The 21,429-nt window shown below is 45.7% G+C and overlaps 1 protein-coding gene across 2 annotated transcripts in view; it reads left to right on the top strand.

Moving 5' to 3' along the window:
- Window positions 1-364: 364 nt before the first annotated feature.
- The window catches only part of EML1 (EMAP like 1), a 76,027-nt gene continuing 54,962 nt past the window's right edge, over window positions 365-21,429 (top strand). For both annotated transcript variants that reach the window (XM_077780910.1, XM_077780912.1), the window contains exons 1-2: window positions 365-542; window positions 11,443-11,578. In XM_077780910.1, coding sequence (XP_077637036.1) covers window positions 386-542; window positions 11,443-11,578 — 293 coding nt within the window. In that variant the 5' untranslated portion in view covers window positions 365-385. The remainder of the gene's footprint in view (window positions 543-11,442; window positions 11,579-21,429) is intronic.

The following is a 21,429-nucleotide window of genomic DNA, read 5'->3' as shown; positions in this document are numbered from 1 at the left end:
GGTGTGTGTGGATTTCTGCCACGTGTGGGGAGATGCACGCTGGCCCCTCCTCTACCTCTGACATCCCTGACGTCATGGGAAGGAAGGTGCGTTGGCCTGTATCTAGAATAATATAATAGCAATTCAGACCTCAGCTAAAAGGAAATGAAAAGCACGAACAGAATGACTCAGGACTAGAGCAGAACGAGACATTGTCGTCTGTGTAGCTCGGCTCGCCCCGTGGCCTCTGTGAGGGCGGTCGCCTTCGGCACGTAAATCTTACCATGTCCCAGCAATGCGCTCCGGGCGCGTGGGGTGGGGGTGGGGGTCCCACCTCTCCAGGAGGCAGTCGAGTCACGTGTCCCTCTCCTTTGGTTTAGATGACAGCGCTTCTGCTGCAAGTAGCATGGAGGTGACGGACCGCATCGCCTCCCTGGAGCAGCGCGTCCAGATGCAAGAGGATGACATCCAGCTGCTCAAGTCGGCGCTGGCCGACGTGGTTCGGCGGCTGAACATCACCGAGGAGCAGCAGGCTGTGCTGAGCAGGAAAGGACCTACCAAAGGTGGGTGCTGGAGACACACGGGGCGGCGGTAGACTCGGTGTCGCTGAGGCTGCTTAGCCTGGCGGATGCCGGCTGTCTTCAACAGCGACGGAGACGGGGACCTCAGAAAAGCAGGGAACGGCCCTCAGCATTGTCCAAACCACCACACGAGGCGGGACGGGTTTTGTTGTTGCTTGGGCTTGGCACGAGTGAGTTGTCAGCTGGGGTGTGCACGTGTAGGTGGCTGGTACCCGCTTGTGGAGTCCAGGAGGTACCGTCCGCGACGCACCTCTGAGAACAAACGTTTATCTTGCAAGGCAGAGCCCAGAACAAGGAAACCCCCTCTGGGCACCTCGGAGTCTGCTCCACCCAGAAACTTTCAGACTGTTCTCCTCTCTCTTTCTCTGTACTCAGCTTCTGTGCTACTGTTCAGTTCGGCACAGCCACCAGATAATGATCCGACGCCACAGCGAAGCTCTGACCCGGACTGGGGGGCCCCGGGGGGCAGGCCTTTCCCTGAGGAGCTCAGAACCCGCAAGCCAGTACGCTCCTGGGCACAGCCTCCTGTGTCCTTTGAGCCTCCCGCTCTGCCGTCCAGGAGAGCGTAGCCGGCTACAGTGTCTGTACCTTGTGGATTTCTGGCAAATTTTTTTATTTTTGTATTTTTTAAATGTTTATTCATTTTTGAGAGATGGAGAGAGACAGAGCATGAGTGAGGGAGGGGCAGAGAGAGAGGGAGACCTGGAATCTGAAGCAGCCTCCGGATCTGAGCTGTCAGCACAGAGCCTGACGCGGGGCTCGAACTCACAAATTGTAAGATCATGACCTGAGCCGAAGTCAGATGCTTAACTGACTGAGCCACCCAGGCGCCCCTGGTTTCTGGCAAATTTAAATCACCATTTCATTTCCCTGTGACATCCATGAGTGAAACATAAGAAAGAAATATTTGTGTTTGAAGTAACTTTGTAGTGACCCTCTTAAAATTTGGGAAGTACGACATCCCCTAAAAGCTTCCTGCTAGCCGTACGCAGTTGCCTGATGTCCACTTTCAACCCATAGACGTTGCTCATCTTTTACCAGATCCCCGTACCTTGTAGCTATAACTTTAGAAACAGAATTCATCCTGGCTGTGAAATTCCTTTGGTTAAAACATTTAAGATCACACTGCTGTGTAAATGTCCCTTTAAAATTAGCTTGGTTTATTTGTTTGTTTGTTTGGATTTAACAAATTATTTCACACTTTCCATGTTTTTCTGGATTCAGGAGAGGGTACTGTCTGATGTTGCATATGCTACTTTTCTCTCAAGTCCTTGGCTGCATTTTCACATGCCTGTAGGAAGAAATCTACTTCTTCTCCCTTCAGGGTTACCATCACCAGCTCCATGTTGAGATATGCTTACTGGACAACGTTGACGTATTTTCTGTAATTTTTTTTTAAATATTTTTATTTATTTCTAGGAGAGAGAGAGAGAGACAGCGTGAGCAGGGGAGGGTCAGAGAGAGAGGGAGTCACAGACTGAAACAGGCTCCAGGCTCTGAGCTGGCAGTCAGCACAGAGCCCGACGCGGGGCTCGAACCCACAAACCGCGAGATCATGACCTAAGTGAAAGTCGGACGCTTAACCGACTAAGCCACCCAGGCGCCCCTGTAATTTTTTTAATCTGAGCAGAATCGACACATGACATTACAATGTTAGTTTCAGGTATACAATCTATACCTTACACCCTGCTCACCTCAAGTGTAGCCAGCAACTGATACCATACACCCACATATCTCAAAGAATCTTTTTTTTAATGTTTATGTTTGAGAGAGAGAGAGAGACAGAGACAGAGTGTGAGTGGGGGAGGGGCAGAGAGAGCAGGAGACACAGAATCTGAAGCAGCTCCAGGCTCTGAGCTGGCAGCACAGAGCCTGACACAGGGCTTGAACTCATGAGCTGTGGGATCATGACCTGAGCCCAAGGCAACGCTTAACCCACTGAGCCACCCAGGCACCCCTCGAATAATCTTTTTAAGTGCTGTGTTTCTCCTTCTAAGTTACAAAGTGATTAGGGAAGTTTAAATAGAAACCAGGTTATTTTAGGTATTCTTGACCTACTCAGCTTTCCAAAAATAAATCTGATGACTACTGTACCCTAAAGGGCACATTCGAAGACGTTGCTTGATATAAAACTTCAGACTTCCAAAACGTCTATTTTTTAAAAAAAATTAGGGGAAAAAAATCATGTAAGAGGCCTGCCCGAGGGTTTTCTTTTCTTGATTAGGAGTCAAGTTTGGTTTTTTCTGAAACTTCCTCTGAGAGAATAGTTTCTTTTCAGTGTGAGATCTGATGTTTCTTTATAATATTCTTTTCATAAGTAAAAGTAAATCACAGCATAACAGCCAGAGAGTGACACCAAGAAATAGAACAAAGGTCATAAGAAAGCTGGTGACGGGGGTGGCATCCCCTGAACTGAATGGGTCACGGCTCTCCCGCCTCCTTGTAAGCATGAGCCGCCTTGTAAGCATGAATTACAAGACGGTGGAGGCGGAGGTGGGGAGATGGGGAGGTGGGGAGGTGGGCCCATCAGAGGCTGTGGGTCGCTGCTTTCCCTCCGGAGAGCGCCGTGTCGGTACCGATGCACCTGTAGCTGGGTACCTGGCATGCAGCAGCCGTGGTGCAGTGGGGGGAACTTTCAGACAAGATGGACGTGAGCCAAACCTCCTCTGGCTGTAAAAGGCCACGCTCTGCCTATCCCCTCACATTATTTCGGCTTGCCATCCTCACCTAGACTTGAAGTAGACAGGACACTAGCCGTTCTACTTTTTAAGTATTAAGTGATGTTTCCCCCCCCAGGGTCAGTTGTCAGAAGCTTAGGGGTCAACATTTGGAGCTTTGAGCACATACCTTTGTGCTGTTCGCCCAGTGACGAATGGCTGTGCCACAGTCCCCCCGATGGGTAGACGGCAGGGTCCACACAGTAGCCCCAGGGGTGCCTGTGAGGCCATATATCATGATTCGAATCCCTTTCCGTGAGAGCACTTCACTTTATTTGAAGAAAGTTGCCGTGATCTCTGAGCTTTGACTTACTATATTAGTCTTCGTAAGGCTTCCCCAGCATTACAGTGAGAACTGCAATCTCAGGAAGGTAATTCACTAGCAGATCAAGTTCACGGCTTCCTGACAGTGGGGAAGATTGTGGCCAGGCCGTCCAATGCTGGGCCTGTGGATGTAGAGTTTACAGAGGAGGGGGCTGGGACTCCGACCGCTTCTCCCTGGCAATGTTCTCCAGGTCTCAGAGATTTTTACCCCGGGATAGCGCCCTGGCTTAGGAATGACTCAGTTTCCACCTAAGCCCTCCCCCCGAACGTTGTTATTCTTGTTTTCTTTTGCCTTTGGTATTTTTTTTAAGTATTGACGACTGGTTGCCCTGTCCTGCACCTGAACCATGGACAACCTCAGCCCGCAAAGTTTGCCTCGTTTATGTTAGATTTACTTTCAGATGCGGAGACTTGGTATGTTTTCATTTTGCTGAGCTTGGGTTACACTATACTGGAGAAAAGAGAATGTAATAGTTTGTGAAGGCACGTATTTTAAAAGTTCTTGGTAATATTAAAGTTTTTGCAGTGCTGTGGTTGGCGTGAGGACCGTACTNAGCCCCCCCGCCCCCCCTTAATATATTGCTGTTGTGAGTATAAACACAGAAAAGTGCTTCATGAATAAAGGAGTTCATGGCAATGACGTGCATATTGGAGATCCCTTGGATAGAAAGGAGCAGAGGAAGTGTGAGCTCTGGGGCAGAAAACTGTGGTGCTCGGTATGATCGAACACTGTGTCCTCTTTTATAAAGTTCGTGTTACTGGTAACGACAGGCTGAGGACCTGTGCATTACGTTAGAGTCACAAGCAAGGTAGAAAACTGTATATACTGTATAATTCAAGTTAATGGACAAAAATCCATGCAAAAGGACTGGAAGGAAGTATGCCAAGGGTTACCATTGACTGTTTTTTCCTGAGTGGTAGGACTGTGATTTATTTTTTCTCCTTTATACTTTTAATTGGTTTCTAAATGTTCTTTGGAGTAACAAGCAGAAGAAATTTGTGTTTTAAAAATGACTCCTTTCTGGGGGCGCCTGGGTGGCTCAGTCAGTTAAGCATCATGACTTCGGCTCAGGTCATGATCTCGCGGTTCGTGGGTTCGAGCCCCGCGTTGGGCTCTGTGCTGACAGCTCAGAGCCTGGAGCTCCTTCGGATTCTGTGTCTCCCTCGCTCTCTGCCCTTCCCCCGCTCGACTCACACTCTCTCTCAAAAATGAATAAATGTTAAAATAGTTTTTTTAAATGAATAAACATTAAAGAAAAAAAATTAAAGTAAAAATGACTCCCTTCCCACCACGGAAACTGGTCCTCACCCGTCCTGAGAACAGCAGCAAGGAGCCAGCGCCTAGAGGCTGCCGTTGCTCACGCGTGTTCTCAGGAGGGCAAGGATCGTGGCTGGGGGTTAAGTTCACAGTAGACCCGTTGTCTACGAGCCTGGCTGACTTCCGTCTCAGTGCAAGGGGAGCGCAGACATCGTCCTCGTCCCGCGTGTGTGGCATCGGCCGCTTTGTCACGTGTCTACCAGCAAGTAACTCACATCTGCCACTTACATCTAGCTCGTGTGTTCAGGCTATAGTTCTGCCTTGGGTGTCTCTGAGCACGAATGAAACGCTGTGTTAATTCTTCCCACATCGCGTTTGGGGGACTCGACTGCACCCCGATGTCCAGAAGCATCTCAGCATCTGGATGTAGCTGTGACCGTGGGATGATGGCTCCCACCCCTCCGGGGCCTGCCATGCCCTGACCGCTCCTCATTCCCGATCCTCACGGCAGCCCTGCATGGGCGGGCGCTGTGACCCTGGTTTTTACAAAGAAGCAAGGGCCTGGTGCCTTCTCGGAGGCTGCGCGAAGCAAGCCGCACTGAGCGTCAGGCCAGTCCCGTCTGATTCCTTCATGGCTCTGCGCTTCTCGGCGTCCCTTGAGATGCGAGCCCCCAGCCATCCTGCTCCCCCTCAAGTGAGTGCATCCTAAATACATACCATTTATCATGCATTCTCCTTTTATTTGAGAAATTCTTCTTTCATGCTACGTGTTACATTTTGCCCCTCAGAACAATTAAAATGTTGTTTAAAAAATCCCTTTTATGAACCAGAAGAATGTCTCATATCTTAGTGTCATGTGGAAGCAGAGGAGTCATTTATCCTAGCACCTGATAAGCAGGAAATTGCATCTGAGCCTTTCCCCGGTGCTATTTCTCTTGCGCGGTTTCCCACATTGCCTGTCTGAAGATGACTCACTGCCTGTAGGCTGCCCTGCTAGCCTCCTGTCCTCGCGATCCAGCCTGCTACCTGTTCACACTGGATGCTAGGAGGTATTTTTTCCTTCCAGAACTTTCCATTTATGGCAGCCGCCCTTCTTCCTTGAGTGCCTAACCACGTCTAGATGTGCAAACCTGGCAGCAACCTGAACAGGGGTCATGTGCAAAGCAGGCAGTTTGTAGGCGGATGGTAGCAGCTGCGGTGCTCTGGCCACGTCCGTGGCAGTGAAAATCCGATGATGTTACCAAGACCAGCATATGGCACCAACGAGATGTTTCCAAAATAGGGATCTCAACACCTTCTTTGTCACTCTGAGGGTCGTCACCATGCCTCACCCTGTCCTCTGTTTTCTTTTATGATTTCTCTTTTTTATTAAAAAAAAGTTTTTTAATGTTTTTTATTTTTGAGAGAGAGAGACAGAGCATGAGTGGGGGAGGGGCAGAGAGAGAGAGAGGGAGACACAGTATTGGAAACAGGCTCCAGGCTCTGAGCTGTCAGCACAGAGCCTGATACGGGGCTCAAGATCACAAACTGTGAGTTCCTGACCTGAGCCGAAGTCAGATGCTCAGCCGACTGAGCCCCCCAGGCGCCCCTTCTTTCATGGTTTCTTATCAGGACTTTAAGAATTCCATTTGCTTCTAGGGATGCTCTGTGACAGTGTAACGTACGGGACTTGTCACACCCTGTGCAGAAGCCTGCTGTGTGTGGTTGACGTCTTCTTCATGGGCTTCCACAGCCCTCTTTCCCCCTTTGGAAAAGGACAGAACTAGGTTATTATGAGACTGGATTTTGACATTATGACTTGAGAAAAACTTTAAAAAATTTCATAATGACTCAGAAATGGTAGCATAACACCTTCTCTTGGAAGTGGACTCTTTTCTCGAGGTGCCGTGCAGGCTGATGGACAGGTACGTGCTGCGTTCCCGCTGTGGGTGCATCACGACAGGTACCGCCGCCCAGGAGCCTCCCGCCGTGGTTGGCGTGGACAGATGGACACACAGACGACTGCCATGTGGTGTCCCGGGTGTGGTGACAGCAGACAGGCCGGGCAGTGGGAGCAGGGAGGAGGCTCGCCCAGCCTGGTTGGGGGGCGTGTGTGTGTGTGTGTGTGTGTGTGTGTGTGTGTGTGTGTGTGTGGTGGGGGTGGGGGTCCTGGACCAGAGGCCGGAGAAGACCTGGGTTCAAGACATCCTCCTTGGGCCCCTCTGGGTCCTTTCTTTTTTATTTTTTAAAAATATTTATTTATTGGGGCGCCTAGGTGGCTTAGTCGGTTAAGTGTCTGACTTNAGAGAGAGCAGTGCAAGGAGGGGCAGAGAGAGAGAGAGAGAGAGAGAGAGAGAGAGAGAGAGAGAGAGAGAATCCCAGGCAGGCTCCATGCTGTCAGTACAGACCTTGACGTGGGGCTCAGCCTCACCAACCGTGAGATCATGATCGGAGCCGAGATCAAGAGTTGGACGCTCAGCTGACAGAGCTGCCCAGGCGCCCTCCCAGTTCCTCTCTTTACCCTCCTCTGGCCAGCTTCCCCCCTGCAGGCTGACCTGCGTTCCCTTGCCTTCCACCTCCCAGTTAGTTCTGGGCGTGGGGAGCCCTCGCTGGGGATTGTGAGGAGGGAAGACGGGGTCAGAGCATCCACCTCCTTGGCTCCTTCCACACGGGGTCCCTGGGGTTGGCTCTGTCCCTCCCCTGCGGTTGCTTCCGCTCCCAAAGCAGTTTCTCTCCCTTTAGGTTCAAGTAACTGCTTCCCCCTCCCCCATCAGCCCCTGGGGCCCAGGAGGGGTGATACCCGGGCTGCCTACCTCTGGAGCTGGGCGAGAGCAGAGCACACGGACAGGGTGCAGAGATCTAGGGGACACCCCTCCCAGCACAGGCGTCTGCCACCCCCTCTGCTCTGCAGAGTGAGATGAGCTCACCCAGAGCTGCAGTGTGTAAGCCAGTGCTCAGCTGTGAGGCACAGACTGGTGTAGGAGCTCGGGTGGAGAGGCCACCCAGGAGGGCAGGAATGGCCAGGAAGGGACAGTGGGCATAGCCTCTGGGTCTCAAAAGTGGGGTCCCCAGAGCAACGGCGGCATGCCCTGAGAGCTTGCTAGAAAGGCAGCTTCTCGAGCTGCACCCCAGACCCCGGATCGGAAACACGGGGGCAGGAGCCCCGCGGTGTGCACTGTAGCCACCCCCCGGTGGGCGTGCACACCCGTGTGCCACCCGCCAGACGCAGAGCTGAGGAGCTGGCACTGTTTGGCTTGTTGGTTTGTGGGGCACGAAGCGTCGGGGACATGGTGGGAAAAATAAGGCCGTATGGACAGAATGAGAGCAGATGGCTGAGGTTACAAAAGAGCCGATCCTGCCTGGCCGGGTTGGGGGGGGGTGCACTAACCCGGGAGGGGATGCTGCCCTCTCCCCTTCTGCTTTAGGGGCTGAAAAGTTCCAGTGCGTCCAAAACTTGGCATTCTATGCAGCTTTGTTATTGTTTTCAAGAACGTAAATTGAGGCAGCTTTAATCCTGTGATGGACAGAATAAATTCTCCAGCATTTCAAATCATTTCTTTTTTTTTTTTTAATAGTTTGTCAAATTAGTTTCCACATAACACTCAGTGCTCATCCCCAAAGTGCCCTCCTCCATGCCCATCCCCCAAATCATTTCTTTTTTAATTTCAGAATAGTGTTAGATTTACAGAAGAGTTATGGGGTTAGTACAGGGTTAGTTCCCATGATTAACGTTTTGTATTAATATACTGCCATGTGATGTGCTTTCATTAAAGGCACACAGTATTTAGATTTCCGTAGTTTACCCCTAATCCCCTTTACTGTTGTAGTTCCAGGATCCCAGCCAGGATCACCTTTAGTCATCACGTCCCCTCGGGCTCCCCTAGACGGACAGCTTCTCAGACTTTTCCCTTGTCTCTGTTGACCCTGACAGTTCAGAGGAGCCCTGGTCAGATGGCTTGTTATCCTTCGCCTTGGGTTTGGGTAGGTCATGGGTTTGTGGGAGGAAGACGGTAGAGTTTTTGAAAAATGCATTCCCGTCACATCCTGTCAAGGGCACGTATACTATCGACGGGACTCCTCACCATGACATTGGCCTCGACGGAGTTTGCCAGGTTTGTCCACACTGCAGTGACTCCACCCGGCCCCACCCACTTCCACACTGGACCGTGTGGAAGGCAGTCACTATGCCGTCCACACTTAAGGAGTAGAGAACTGCGCTCCACCTTCTCGAGTGTCTACGTCAATGATCTGGAATTCTGCACTGGAGACGTATCCTCCACCCCCCCCACTCCCCCATTTAATCATTTACTGAATTATCGACTTGTATTGGTATGGACTCATGGACGCTTGCTGTATACTTCAGGGCTGTGGTCCGGTACTACCTTATGTAGTTTGTTCCTGCGGTTTTCCCAGCTTTGGCTACGGGGAGCTCTTTCAGTTGACTCCTGGGTCCCTTTGACTTGGCCCCATCAGTATAGGGGTTGGGAGTTTATTATAGCTTTTGAGCACTTCCTTTCCGTCGGGTAGTACAGGATGCTCCGGGCCCACGTTGTGGGTGCCCTGCTGCAGCCCCAGATTTGGGCATTTCTCCAAGGAGTCCAGGCTCCTCTGTTGTTGTGGGATCGTGTCTGTGTTTATACTAACCCGTGTTTACATACACACGTATGATTTTGTGTCTGTAGCTGTAAACCTGGCTCGTTGTAGCCTCCCCCTGGCTGGTCTGTAGCCTCGCTCTGCGACAGTGAAGCCTTGCTCCCGCCGCCCTCCATGCTGTTGCTGAATTGGTCTCGCCCTAGTGTTCACCCTAGTGGTTTCAGGGGTGTAGACCGTGCCCTGTGGGAAACAGTGTCACTGACTGGAGCACAGTGCTTACCGTGTCCTCGGGTGTAGGCAGACAGTCTCTCCCCTTTTCCACAGCACCTCCCCTGCCCCACCCCCTTCCACGACATTATAGTACATGCTCGTAACGTAGTTTGATTCTTCTATCCATCATGGGTTCCCCCATCTCCTAACTGATTTTTCTCTATGTTCAGGTTCATTCTCTGTGCATTAAGAGCTTGTAGATTTTGACAGATACGTGGTGCCACATAGCCACCATACCGCACCACCCAGAATCATTTTACCTAAAATCCTCCTGGGCCTTATCCTAGCCCTCCGGCCAACCTCTGGCAACCACTGAGCTGGTTTTGTGTCTCTGTAGTTTTGCCTTTTATAAACGATTTTTTAATGTTTATTTTTGAAAGACAGACAGAAGTGAGCGAGGGAAGGGCAGAGAAGGAGACACAGAATGTGAAGCAGGCTCCAGGCTCCAAGCTCTGAGCTGTCAGCACAGAGCCCAACGCAGGGCTCAAACCCACGAACCATGAGATCGTGACCTGAGCCAAAGTCAGACGCTTAACTGACTGAGCCCCCTAGGCGCCCCAGTGTTTTGCCTTTTACAGAATGTCATATAAATGGAATCATACAGAATGCAGCCTTTCAAGCCTGGCTGCTTTCACTTAACAGCATGGATTTAATAAGCCTCAGCCCTGTCCTTTGCGTGGATTTCTTCCTCACTTTCTTTTTTCTTTTTTTTTTTTTCTTTTTTGCTGAATCATATTCCATGGTCTGGATGGACAGTTTGTTTATCTATTCACCCATTGAAGGACTTCTTGGCTGCTTCCATTTCTGACAATTAGGAATAAAACTGCTATAAATATTAAATGCAGCTTTTACACAGACATAAGTTTCAAATCAGTTGAGTAAATAAATACCTAATGCCACACCGTGACTGGATCCTACCATAAGACTAAATTGAGCAACTGCCAGATTGTCTTCCAGGACGTCTGTACCATTCCGCATTCCCCCCAGCCATGAATGAGAACCCCGTCACTCTGCATCCTGGCCAGCATTGCTATTTTGTTTGTTTTTTGGATTTTAGCCACGCTAATAGGTGTATAGAGATATCTCATTACGGTTTTAATTTGCATTTCCCTAATGACAAACAACGTGGAGCATCTTTTCATATGTTTATTTGCCATCTGTAGATTGTCTAGGGTGAAGTGTCTGTTCAGATCTTTTGCCCATTTTTTTTAATTGGGCTGCTTGTGTTCTGACGGTTTTAAGTGTTCTTTTTTTATATTCCGGATACAAGTCCTGTATCAGATACGTGATTTGCAGATACTTTCTCCCAGTCTGTGGCTGATCTTTTCATCCTGGAACAATGCATTTCACAGGGCAAACGTTTTCATAATTTTAATGAAGTCCAAGCAATCTGTTTTTCTCTTTCACGGATCGTGCTTTTGGTGGTGTATCTAAAAAGCCACCAAACCCAAGGTCACACGGATTTTTCTCCTGTGTCTTCAGCTAGAAGTTTTATAGCTTTGTGTTTTACACTCTGGGCTTGGGTCCACTTTGAGTTCGTTGCTGTGTAAGAGGTGAGGTTGGGATCTAGCAACCCTTTGTTCCCAGCGCTTCTTGGTTGAAAATCCCTGCTGAATTCCCTTGGTGCCTTTGTCAGTATTACCAGCATTTTAAAATCTGTATCCTCTCCTTCCTGACTGTCTGTACAATATTACCCTGACACAGGGGAAAGTTCTGATTGCATTTTCTGCTCATCTCACAGCAAGACCCCTGGTGCAGACCTTGCCCTTAAGAACCACCATCAACAACGGCACCGTGTTACCAAAGAAACCTAGTGGCTCTCTGCCATCCCCTTCCGGGGCCAGGAAAGAAACTGCTGTGGCCGCGGCAGCCAAAAGGTAGGTACAGCGTGCCTTAAGTGAACTCTGAAAGGAGTTCGTCTCAGATTTAAAATGAATGTCGCCTTTTCGTATGGCCCATGTTAATTTCTTGTCTGAATTAAAATTAAAATTCATAAAAGTATAAGATTTAGTGTGTTGCCATATCAGGACCTATATAAGTTTGTTATTCTGCATTTTTTTGGATGACTTAATCTTACTGTCTCTGAAATCCCATTGGCTAACAGCGCGGTGCACCATTTTGTATTTTAAAGTCCTCTTTTGAAAACACAAATGGGAATGTGACCTGTGTAAAAATGAATACGCTCTTCCCCGGTTCATCCCTGGCACAGAGCAAAACTCAGGTCGCCAGACCAACCTTGACTATCTGTAAAATATTTGGATAAGCTCATACTTTTAAATTGTGCCAGTGATGTTCTAGATACTGATGTTGTCTGTCAGAGCATAGTTTGCCCTTACCTTTTCTATAATTTCATAATTGTCATATTGAAAGTTTATCTCTTATATGCCAGGCCACTTTTCTAAGTTTTTAGGCTCTAGGGAAATTAAATACCTGACGGTAATGTAGCCTAGAAGACCCTGGCTTGTTATGAGCACGCCGTGGACGCTGTAGAGCTTTTTACGATACAAACTGGCCAGTAGGTGTTGGGACACAGAGTGTGAGTGTGGTCTGGGGCACATTGGGACCGCCAGTGGGCTTGTAGTCATTAGATTGGATGCTGGGTTGTGACTCGGAATGAAACCCTAGCGATCCCGTCTTCTCTTAAATACGTAGGTTTGCACTCTCCCTCACCAAGCATATTTTCATTGTATTTTGATCAGAGTTTCACGTACTTATTGTTTGTGAATTTTAAGAAAATTGATTTTGTAGGGCTTTCTAAAACTTAAAAAATGAAATTCTTAGCCTCATTTTGTATCTGTTTTTTTTTAAGTATATTTATTTATTTTGAGAGAGAGAGTGCACACACGTGGGGGAGGGGCTTGCACCTGTCATGAGACAGAGAATCCCAAGCAGGCCTGTTGCTGTCAGTGTAGAGCCTGACATGGGGCTCAATCCCACAGACTAGGGGATCATGACCTGAGCTGAGATCAAGAGTCAGACATTTAACCCACTGAGCAACCCCGGCTTCCTCGTTTCTGTTTAATATGTACTTAAATCATTTATTTCTAATCCACATGAAATGACCTTCTAGAGTCTAATTGACAGTAGTAGATATGGACTTTTTTTTCCATCTAGATGCTGAAGATTGTCAAGGTTCTTTACTTTAAACTTCAGATTGCCATGTGCTATAAAACACATCACATTAAATCTATCATCTTGACCATTTTTAAGTGTACAAGTTAGTGGCATGAAGTACTGTTACACATTTTTGTGCAACAGGTTTCAGAACTTTTTCATCATTTTTATGTTTCTCTTTTTAGTTATTTATTTAAATTGTAATTCCAGTGTCGTTAACACACAGTGTTACGTTAGTTTCAGGCATACGATATAGCGAGTCAGCACGTCCATATGTCACCCGGTGCTCATCACAAGTGGCCCTCCTTTATTCCCGTCACCTACTCGCTTCAGCCCCCACCCATCTCCCCTCTGGTAATCAGTTTGAAGAACTTCATCTTGCAAAACTGAATCTCTGTACCCATTAGACAGTACTTCCTATTCCTGGCCCTTGACAATCATCATTCTACATTGTTTCTATGATGTTGACTACTTTGGATACTCGCTAGGAGTGGAATTATATATCAATCATATTGATGTGTCCCTTTGTGACCGGCTTATTTCACATAGCATTATATTCTTCTGCTTCATCCATATTGTAGCATATCACGGGATTTCCTTCTTTTTTTTAAGTCTGCATATTACACACACACACACGCGCGCGCGCACACACACCACCTTTTCTTTATCCATTCAACTGTCGATGGACATTTGGGTTGTTTGCACCTCTTGGTTATTGTAAATGATGCTACAATGAATATGGGTGTGCAAATAGCTCTTCAAAATCCTGCTTTTATTCTTTGGGATATCTACCCAGCAGTGGCATTGCTGAGTCATAAGGTAATTCTATTTGTAATTTTTTGAGGGAGTGCCGTAATGTATTTCGTAATGGCTATACCATTTTACATTCCCACCAGTAGCATGCAAAGATTCTCATTTCTTCTCATCCTTGCCAAAAATGTGTTATTTTCTGTTCTTTTGCTAGCGGTCATCCTAATGGATATGAGGCAATATCTCATTGTGGTTTTGATTTGCATTTCTCTTATGATGAGTGATATTGAGCATCTTTTTTTTCAATGTTTCTTTTTGAGAGAGACAGAGTGTGAGCAGGGGAGGGGCAGCGAGAGAGGGAGACACAGAATCTTTGAAGCAGGCTCCAGGCTCTGAGCTGTCAGCACAGACTCAAACTCACAAACCATGAGATCATGACCTGAGCCGAAGTCGGACGCTTAACCGACTGAGCCACCCGGGCGCCCCTTGAGCATCTTGTTTTAAGTAATCTCTATGTCCAGTATGGGGCTTGAATTCATGACCCTGAGATCAAGACTCACGTGCTCTACCAACTGAACCAGCCAGATGCCCCAGTATTGAGCATCTTTTTATATGCTTGTTGGCCATTTGTATATCATCTTTGGACAAATGTCTATTCAAGCCCGTTGCTCATTTTTAACCAAATTATTTATTTTTTAGTTAGTGTTCTTGAACTGTAGAATTTCCTTATGTATTCTGGATATTAACCCCTTATCAGATGTATGCGCAAATATTTTCTCCCATTACATAGTTGCCTTTGACTCTACTGATTGTTTCCTTGATGCACCAAAGTTTTTAAGTTTGATATAGTCCCAAGTGTCTATTTTTGCTATTGGTGTCACATTGAAGAAATCATTGGCAAATACAGCCTTTCCCCTTGTGTTTTCTTGTGGGAATTTTATGGTTTTAGGTCGTGTGTTTAGGTCTTTAACCCTTTTGAGTTAATTTTTGTGTATAGTCCAAGGTAAGGGTGGAACTCCATTCTTTTATCTTTTTTAAAAAACAATTTTTTTAATGTTTTATTTATTTTTCAGAGAGAGAGAGAGAGAGAGACAGCATGAGCAGGGCAGGGTCAGAGAGAGAGGGAGCACAGAATCTGAATACAAGCTCCAGGCTCTGAGCTGTCAGCACAGAGCCCGACGCGGGGCTTGAACCCACGAACCGTGAGATCATGACCTGAGCTGAAGTTGGATGCTTCACCGACTGAGCCCCCCAGGCACCCTGGGACTCCATACTTTTGCATGTGGATATTCAGTTTCCCTTTGCCACTTGTTGAAAAGACTGTCCTTTTCCCATCGTGTAGTCTTGGCTCCCTTGTTGACAGTCATTTGGCCGAATACTCAAGGGATTATTCCTGGGCTCCCTATTCTGTTCCATTGGTCTATATTTCTGTCTTTGTGATAAACCAAACTTGATTACTGTAACTTTGTATATGTTTTGAAATCAGGAATTTTGAGGCCTCTAACTTTGTTCTTCTTTTCAAGGACTTTTTTGGCCATTTGGGGTCCCTTGAGATTCCTTTTTAGGATTTTTTTTTTCTATTTCTGCAAAAAAATACCATTTTGATTTTGACAGAGGGTTTATTGAATCTATAGATCATTTTGGGTAATATAGACATTTTAACAATATTAAGTCTGCCAATCCATGAAAGTGGGATGTGTTTCCACTTATTTACATCTTCTTTGATTTCTTTCAGTGATGTTTTCTGTGTATAAATCTTTCACCTCTTCAGTTAAATTTACTTCTGAGTATATAATCCTTTTTGATTCGGTAGCAAATGGAATTGTTTTTTAAATTTCCTTTGTGTATTAGTCATTGTTAGTATAGGAATGCAGCTGATTTTGTTGATTCTTTTTATATCCTGCAACTTGGCTGGAATTGTTTATTAGTTTTAAAATTTTGTGCGTGTGGAATCTTTAGAGCTTTCCACATGCAAGATCATGTCATCTGCAAACAGAGATAACTTGACTTCTCTCTTTCCAATTTTGATACCTTTCATTTTCTTTTTCTTATCTAATTGTGCTGGCTAGGATTTCTAGTAGTATGTTGAATAGGAGTAATGGGAGTGGGTGTCCTTGCCTTGTTCTTGATCTTAGAGTAGAAACTTTTGGTCTTCACTGTTGAATGTGATGGGAGCTGTGAGCTTTTCATATATGGCTTTTATTATGTTAAGGTAATTTCCTTCTATTTTTCTCGTTTGTTGAGAGTTTTTAACATGAAAGAACACTGAGTTTTGTTAAGTGCTTTTTTTTGGCGTCAATTAAGATAGTGATGTGGCGTTTGTCCTTCATTATGCTAACATGGTATATATTCCATCAATTTCATATGTTGAACCATCCTTGTATTCCACTGGGCTGTAGTGTATGCAGTGGTCCTCTCTCACCGGTGGTTTCACTTTCTTCAGTTTCAATTGCCCATGGTCAACCTCGTCCAGAAGCTCATGACTGTTCTTCTGACATATCACCAGAAGGTCAATAGGAGCCTAATGCTATGTCTCCTAATCACATAGGCATTTTATCATGTCACATCATCACAAAAGGAAGGGTGAGTACAGTAAGATATTTTGAGAGACAAGAGATCACAGTCACATAACCTTTATTACAGTATGTTATTATAATTGTTCTATTTTATTGTTGTTAATCTCTTACTGTGCCAAATTTATCAATTAAACTTTATCATACGTACATATGTATAGAAAAATGTTGTATAAATAGGGTCCAGTACTCTCCACAGTTTCAGGCATCCACTGGGAGTCATAGAACATATCGCCTGTGGATAAGCAGGGCGGATATTGGTCTATAGTTTTTCTTGTTGTGTCTTTGTTTGGTTTTGGCATCTGACTAATGCTGGCCTCATAGAATGAGGTTGGAAGAATTCCCCCCTACCTCCTTTCAATTCTTTGAATGACTTTGAGAAGAACTGATATTAATTCATCTTTAAATGTTTGGTAGAATTCTCCAGTGATGCCATCTGGCCCTGGGCTTTTCTTTTGTTTTCTTTCCTTTTCGTATTATGGTTTCAATTTCCTTCTAGTTACTGGTCTGTTAGAGTTTTTATTTCTTCATGATTCAGTCTTGGTAAGTTGTAGGATTCTGGGAATTGATCCATTTCCTCTAGGTTATCCAGTTTGTTAGCATATAATTGCTCATCGTGGCCCCATAGCATTCTTTTTACTTCTGTGAAATTGGTTGTAATATCCCCTCTTTCATTTCTAATTTTCATTTCTAATTTTGGTTACTTGGGTCTCTTGTTTTTTACTTAGTGTAGCTAAGGCTTTGTCAGTTTTGTTGGTCTTTTTAAAAAAAATTTAGGGGCACCTGGGTGGCTCAGTCAGTTAAACGTCCAACTTTTGACTTCAGCTCAGGTGGTGATCTCATGGCCGGTGAGTTCAAGCCCCGTGTCAGGCTTTGTGCTGACAGCGCGGAACCTCCTTGGGATTTGGTCTCTCCTCTGTGCTCCCTCTTTCACTCTAAAATAAAGAAATAAAACTTGAAAAAAGAGAAAGTCTTTTAAAAGTGTATAGTTTCATTGATATTTTTTCTATTCTTGATTTCGTTTCTCTCTGCTCTAATCTTTATCAATTGGCTCCTTACTTTTACTAACTTTTTAGTTCATCCTTTTCTAGTTCCTTGAGGTAGAAAGTTAGGTGGTTGTTTTGAGATCTTTCTTCTTCTTAATACAAGTCTTTACTGCTGTAAACTTCCCCCTTCATATGTGTTCTCTATATCCTGTAAGTTTTAGTCTGTTTTTATTTTCATTCATTTCCAGATATTTTCTAAATTTCCTTGTACTTCTTCTTTGGACCCATTGGTTGTTCAAGAGTGACTTTTTTCATTTCAAGAGTGACTTTTGAAAGGAGCAAATTACTAGAGTACCTGACTGACTCAGTTGGTGGAACATACGACTCTTGATCTTGGGGTCTTGAGTTTGAGCCTCATGTTGAGTGTAGAGATTACTCAAACAAATAAATCTTTAAAAAAATAAAGTAGCAAATTATTAATACAAAAGTGAGATTCTTTCCCTTAATTCTTGGATAAAGCAGAATTTTATCATCTATACCTCTTACATATTTGGGATTAAATAAAATAAAGTTTTTCAGCACAAAAATGTGAAAGTTGAAACACAAATTTGATTTCTAGCTTTCAGTTCACTTTGTGAAAACTTAAGTCCAACATTCTTGCTCTTTGATTTTGTAGAAGTCTCTGTGTTCAGTCCAAAGTAACTTTGATGTCGTGTAGGGGCACCTGGGTGGCTCAGTCAGTTAAGCGTCCGACTTCAGCTCAGGTCATGATCTCGCGGTTCATGGGTTCGAGCCCCGCGCTGGGCTCTGTGCTGACAGCTCAGAGCCTGGAGCCTGCTTCAGACTCTGTGTCTCCCTCTCTCTCTGATCCTCCCCTGCTCATGCTATCTCGCTCTCTCTCAGAAATAAAATAAAACATTAAAGAAACCCTAACTTTGATGTTGTGTAATAGTGCCCTTCACTTTATAGACTATTTATGGTTTTCTTTTTTTCTTAATTATTTTTATTTTTTTATTTTTATTTCTAGGAGAGAGAGAGAGACAGCGTGAGCAGGGGAGGGTCAGAGAGAGAGGGAGACACAGAATCTGAAACAGGCTCCAGGCTCTGAGCTGGCAGTCAGCACAGAGCCCGACACGGGGCTTGAACCCACAAACCGCGAGATCATGACCTAAGCGAAAGTCGGATGCTTAACCGACTAAGCCACCCAGGTGCCCCTATTTATGGTTTTCTTAGACCTCATAGGATTAATTGGCGTGATTGCTAGAATTCAAGTTGTGTTTTCAGGTCTAGTTCCAGTGTTTGAGACATTTATTCAGGGTCGGATAAGGCTGGGGAATGAAGTTTCTGAAACTGCAGAAGTGAGGCCAGACTACGGAATCGAATGCATACTTTCCCTAGGGAATGAAACAGCAGAGATATCAGTGGGTGGTTCGGGGCCCTTTAAGTCCGTGATGATAGTAGAAATCATTCCTTAATGATAAAGAAAACTGAAGTGCCAGGTTTCTTTTTCATTTTTACTTTACATCCAAGTTCGTTAGCATCTAGTACAACAATGACTTCAGGAGTAGATTCCTTAATGCCCCTTCTCCGTTTAGGCCACCCCCTCCCCCAACCCCTCCAGTAACCCTCTGTTTATTCTCTGTATTCAAGAGTGTCTTATGTTTTGTCCCCCTCCCTGTTTTTATATTATTTTTGCATCTCTTCCCATATGTTCATCGGTTTTGTATCTTAAATTCCACATAGGAGTAAAGTCATACAATATTTGTCTTTCTCTATTTTTTTTAATGTTTATTTATTTATTTTAGAGAGAGAGACAGAGACAGAGAGCAGGCAGGAAAGAGGCAGAGAGAGAGGGCGACGGGATCCCAAGCAGGCTTCACACTGTCAGCACAGACCCCAATGCAGGGCTTGAACCCACGAACTGCGAGATCACAACCTGAGCCAACTCAGGTGACTGAGTCACCCAGGCGCCCCTGACAGGCTGGGGCTTTTAATACTGTTGCTAACCCTCAAAATGACTTGCAAGGTAGATATTGTTATTACCATTTTCTGAGACGTCTGAGGCTCAGAGAAGTGAGGTAACTTCCCCAGGCCCCAGGGCACAGAGCTGGGAACCTGGGCTCAGACCCAGGGTCCTGTGTGTCCAGGGCTCACGCTCCTGTCTCCGTGTTAGGCTGCTTCCCGCAGAGCTGTCCAGGTCGGCACTTAATCAACTCAGAAACAGCACTTGATAGAATTACTGCTGGGAAGGGGCGGCGATGTTCCCAGATGCCACCGTGGGAGCAGAGGCAATCCCGAGGGTGACATTGAGCAGAGACCTCTGGCAGCAAGTCTGAGACACAGGACTGCCTGGAAAGGAGGGGCCGCAGGGGCCAGACCCCCAAGGACAGGACCGGCCATGTGCTGTGAGCAGAAGCCTGGGTCCTCTGCCCTGTTGGTCAGCCGTGCGTGTGCGGGGCTCATGGTTAGTGACTGTGCTTAGCAATGTTAGGAGGAAAGGAAGGAGAGAAGGGAAGGAGCGTGGAGGGTTGATTATCTACAGCCACCATATTGTGTGCGTGTGTACATGTATACGAATTAACATTTAAACACTAACCCTCCTTCCAGAAATTTTCTAAGGCCTCTGTAGATGCTTCTTTTTAATTTACAGAATAAGGAGTTTGGTTCATCTGATAAACTGTCATAGAACAGCCAACCAGAAATGCATGGCTTTCTAGACTGAGTCCGAGACTCTTGGTGTTCAGGGTAGAACTTAGTGTTTCATTTATTTTGTTTCTTTGGCTTTTATGGGCTCCCAGGGATGTGAGTTCCCATCCGCTTAGAAGCTGGAAACCTAAACGGTAGCATCTAATTATTCCTCTGTGGTCAAGTTCCTATAGATCTCTCATTAGGAGAGAATTCCGAAAAGAGAAAGAAGCGCGCTGGGCATTCTGAATATTAGAATTTTTAAAATAGCTTCCAGGATGTTTCAAATATGTTTACAATCATGCGGGAATTTTTCTGTAATCAGAGTTCCAAATTAACCAAGTCGGGGCATCTGCAGCGCGCGGATGGGTATATGTTTGTTTTCTTTTCTCTGAGGTTTTTTCAGCCTAGTGCTTAAGAACAAAATCTCCCTTGGAAACTGTCCAGCACCCAGCGGCTCTGCTTTGTGTTGCCAATTAAGACTTCGATTGGGGGCTTGATTTGGAATCCTTGGGAAAAGCTTTGTTTCCATCAGTCAAAGGAAAAGAGGCCGACAATCCGGGGAAAGACATTGTAGGTCATACCTTGCTCAGTGGGGGTGCCGCAGCTGACAATAGACTAACATTTCCACTGGCTCAAATCAGAGACAATCACTCATTCTTTCCACCCTGAAGGAGAGTCTTACAATAGGGCAGAGCCGTGAGAAGAGAGATCAAAGGAACAAAACTGGTACAAAACAGAGCATTATTTAAAAAATGCTCTGTTCCAAGCACAAGACAGCGTGGTAAACATCTATTGCTTCCAAATAAACAGTGGGCTGTCCTTTGGAAAAACGGTTTCACTTGTTGGAAATACGCATTGGTAAGCACACCAGTCAGTGCTGGACACACACACGTGTTCAAAAGTAGAAAAATGAAATCTGATTTTATGGGTTTAAAAAAATTGAGAGGGAGGGAGAGGGAGAAGGGGAGAGAGAGAGAGAGAGAGAGAGAGAGAGAGAGAATCCCAAGCAGGCTCCACACTGTCAGCACAGAGCCCGTGAGGGACTCGAACTCATGAGCCATGAGATCATGACCTGAGTCAAGATCAAGAGCTAGACACTTAAGCAACTGAGTCACCCAGGCACCCCTGAGGTTATTTTATGGGCCTTTAAAAATTATCACTTCTAATATATTTCCTCATCACACAGAGCCATTGAAACGTAGGTGTTAAACTCACGTTTTGAGTCTGTTTCTGTAGCGAAGTAGCAGTGGAAGTATTCTGCTATTGCGTGGAGGGACCCTTTTTCAGAAGTCATGTGGTCCCCTGGTGGGCTCAGGAGTAGAAGAAAATCCTCCTCTGATCTGTCAGATTCTCTAAGATCACCAGCCTTCTTAGGAAATGACTTGACTTCTGCCACAAAGATACAGCCNTCTCTGACCCTCCTCTGCTCACGCAGTCTCTCTCTCTCAGAAATAAATAAAACATAAAAAAATTTTTTTGAATAAAATTTAAATTGGCAAAAACCATTGAATGGGTATGTAATGTCATATAATGAACCATTATATTTTCAGACCTTAGAAGGTTTTTGGTTCAGGAGTGGGGGTAGGGACCAGAAGGGAAAAGAAGAAATGGTAGCAT

The sequence above is a fragment of the Crocuta crocuta genome, unplaced genomic scaffold, assembly GCF_008692635.1.
Source record: "Crocuta crocuta isolate KB4526 unplaced genomic scaffold, BGI_CrCroc_1.0 scaffold299, whole genome shotgun sequence".
NCBI lineage: Eukaryota > Metazoa > Chordata > Mammalia > Carnivora > Hyaenidae > Crocuta > Crocuta crocuta.
The sequence above is the reverse complement of the archived record's forward strand: the minus strand, read 5'-3'. Positions and strand labels throughout refer to the sequence as shown.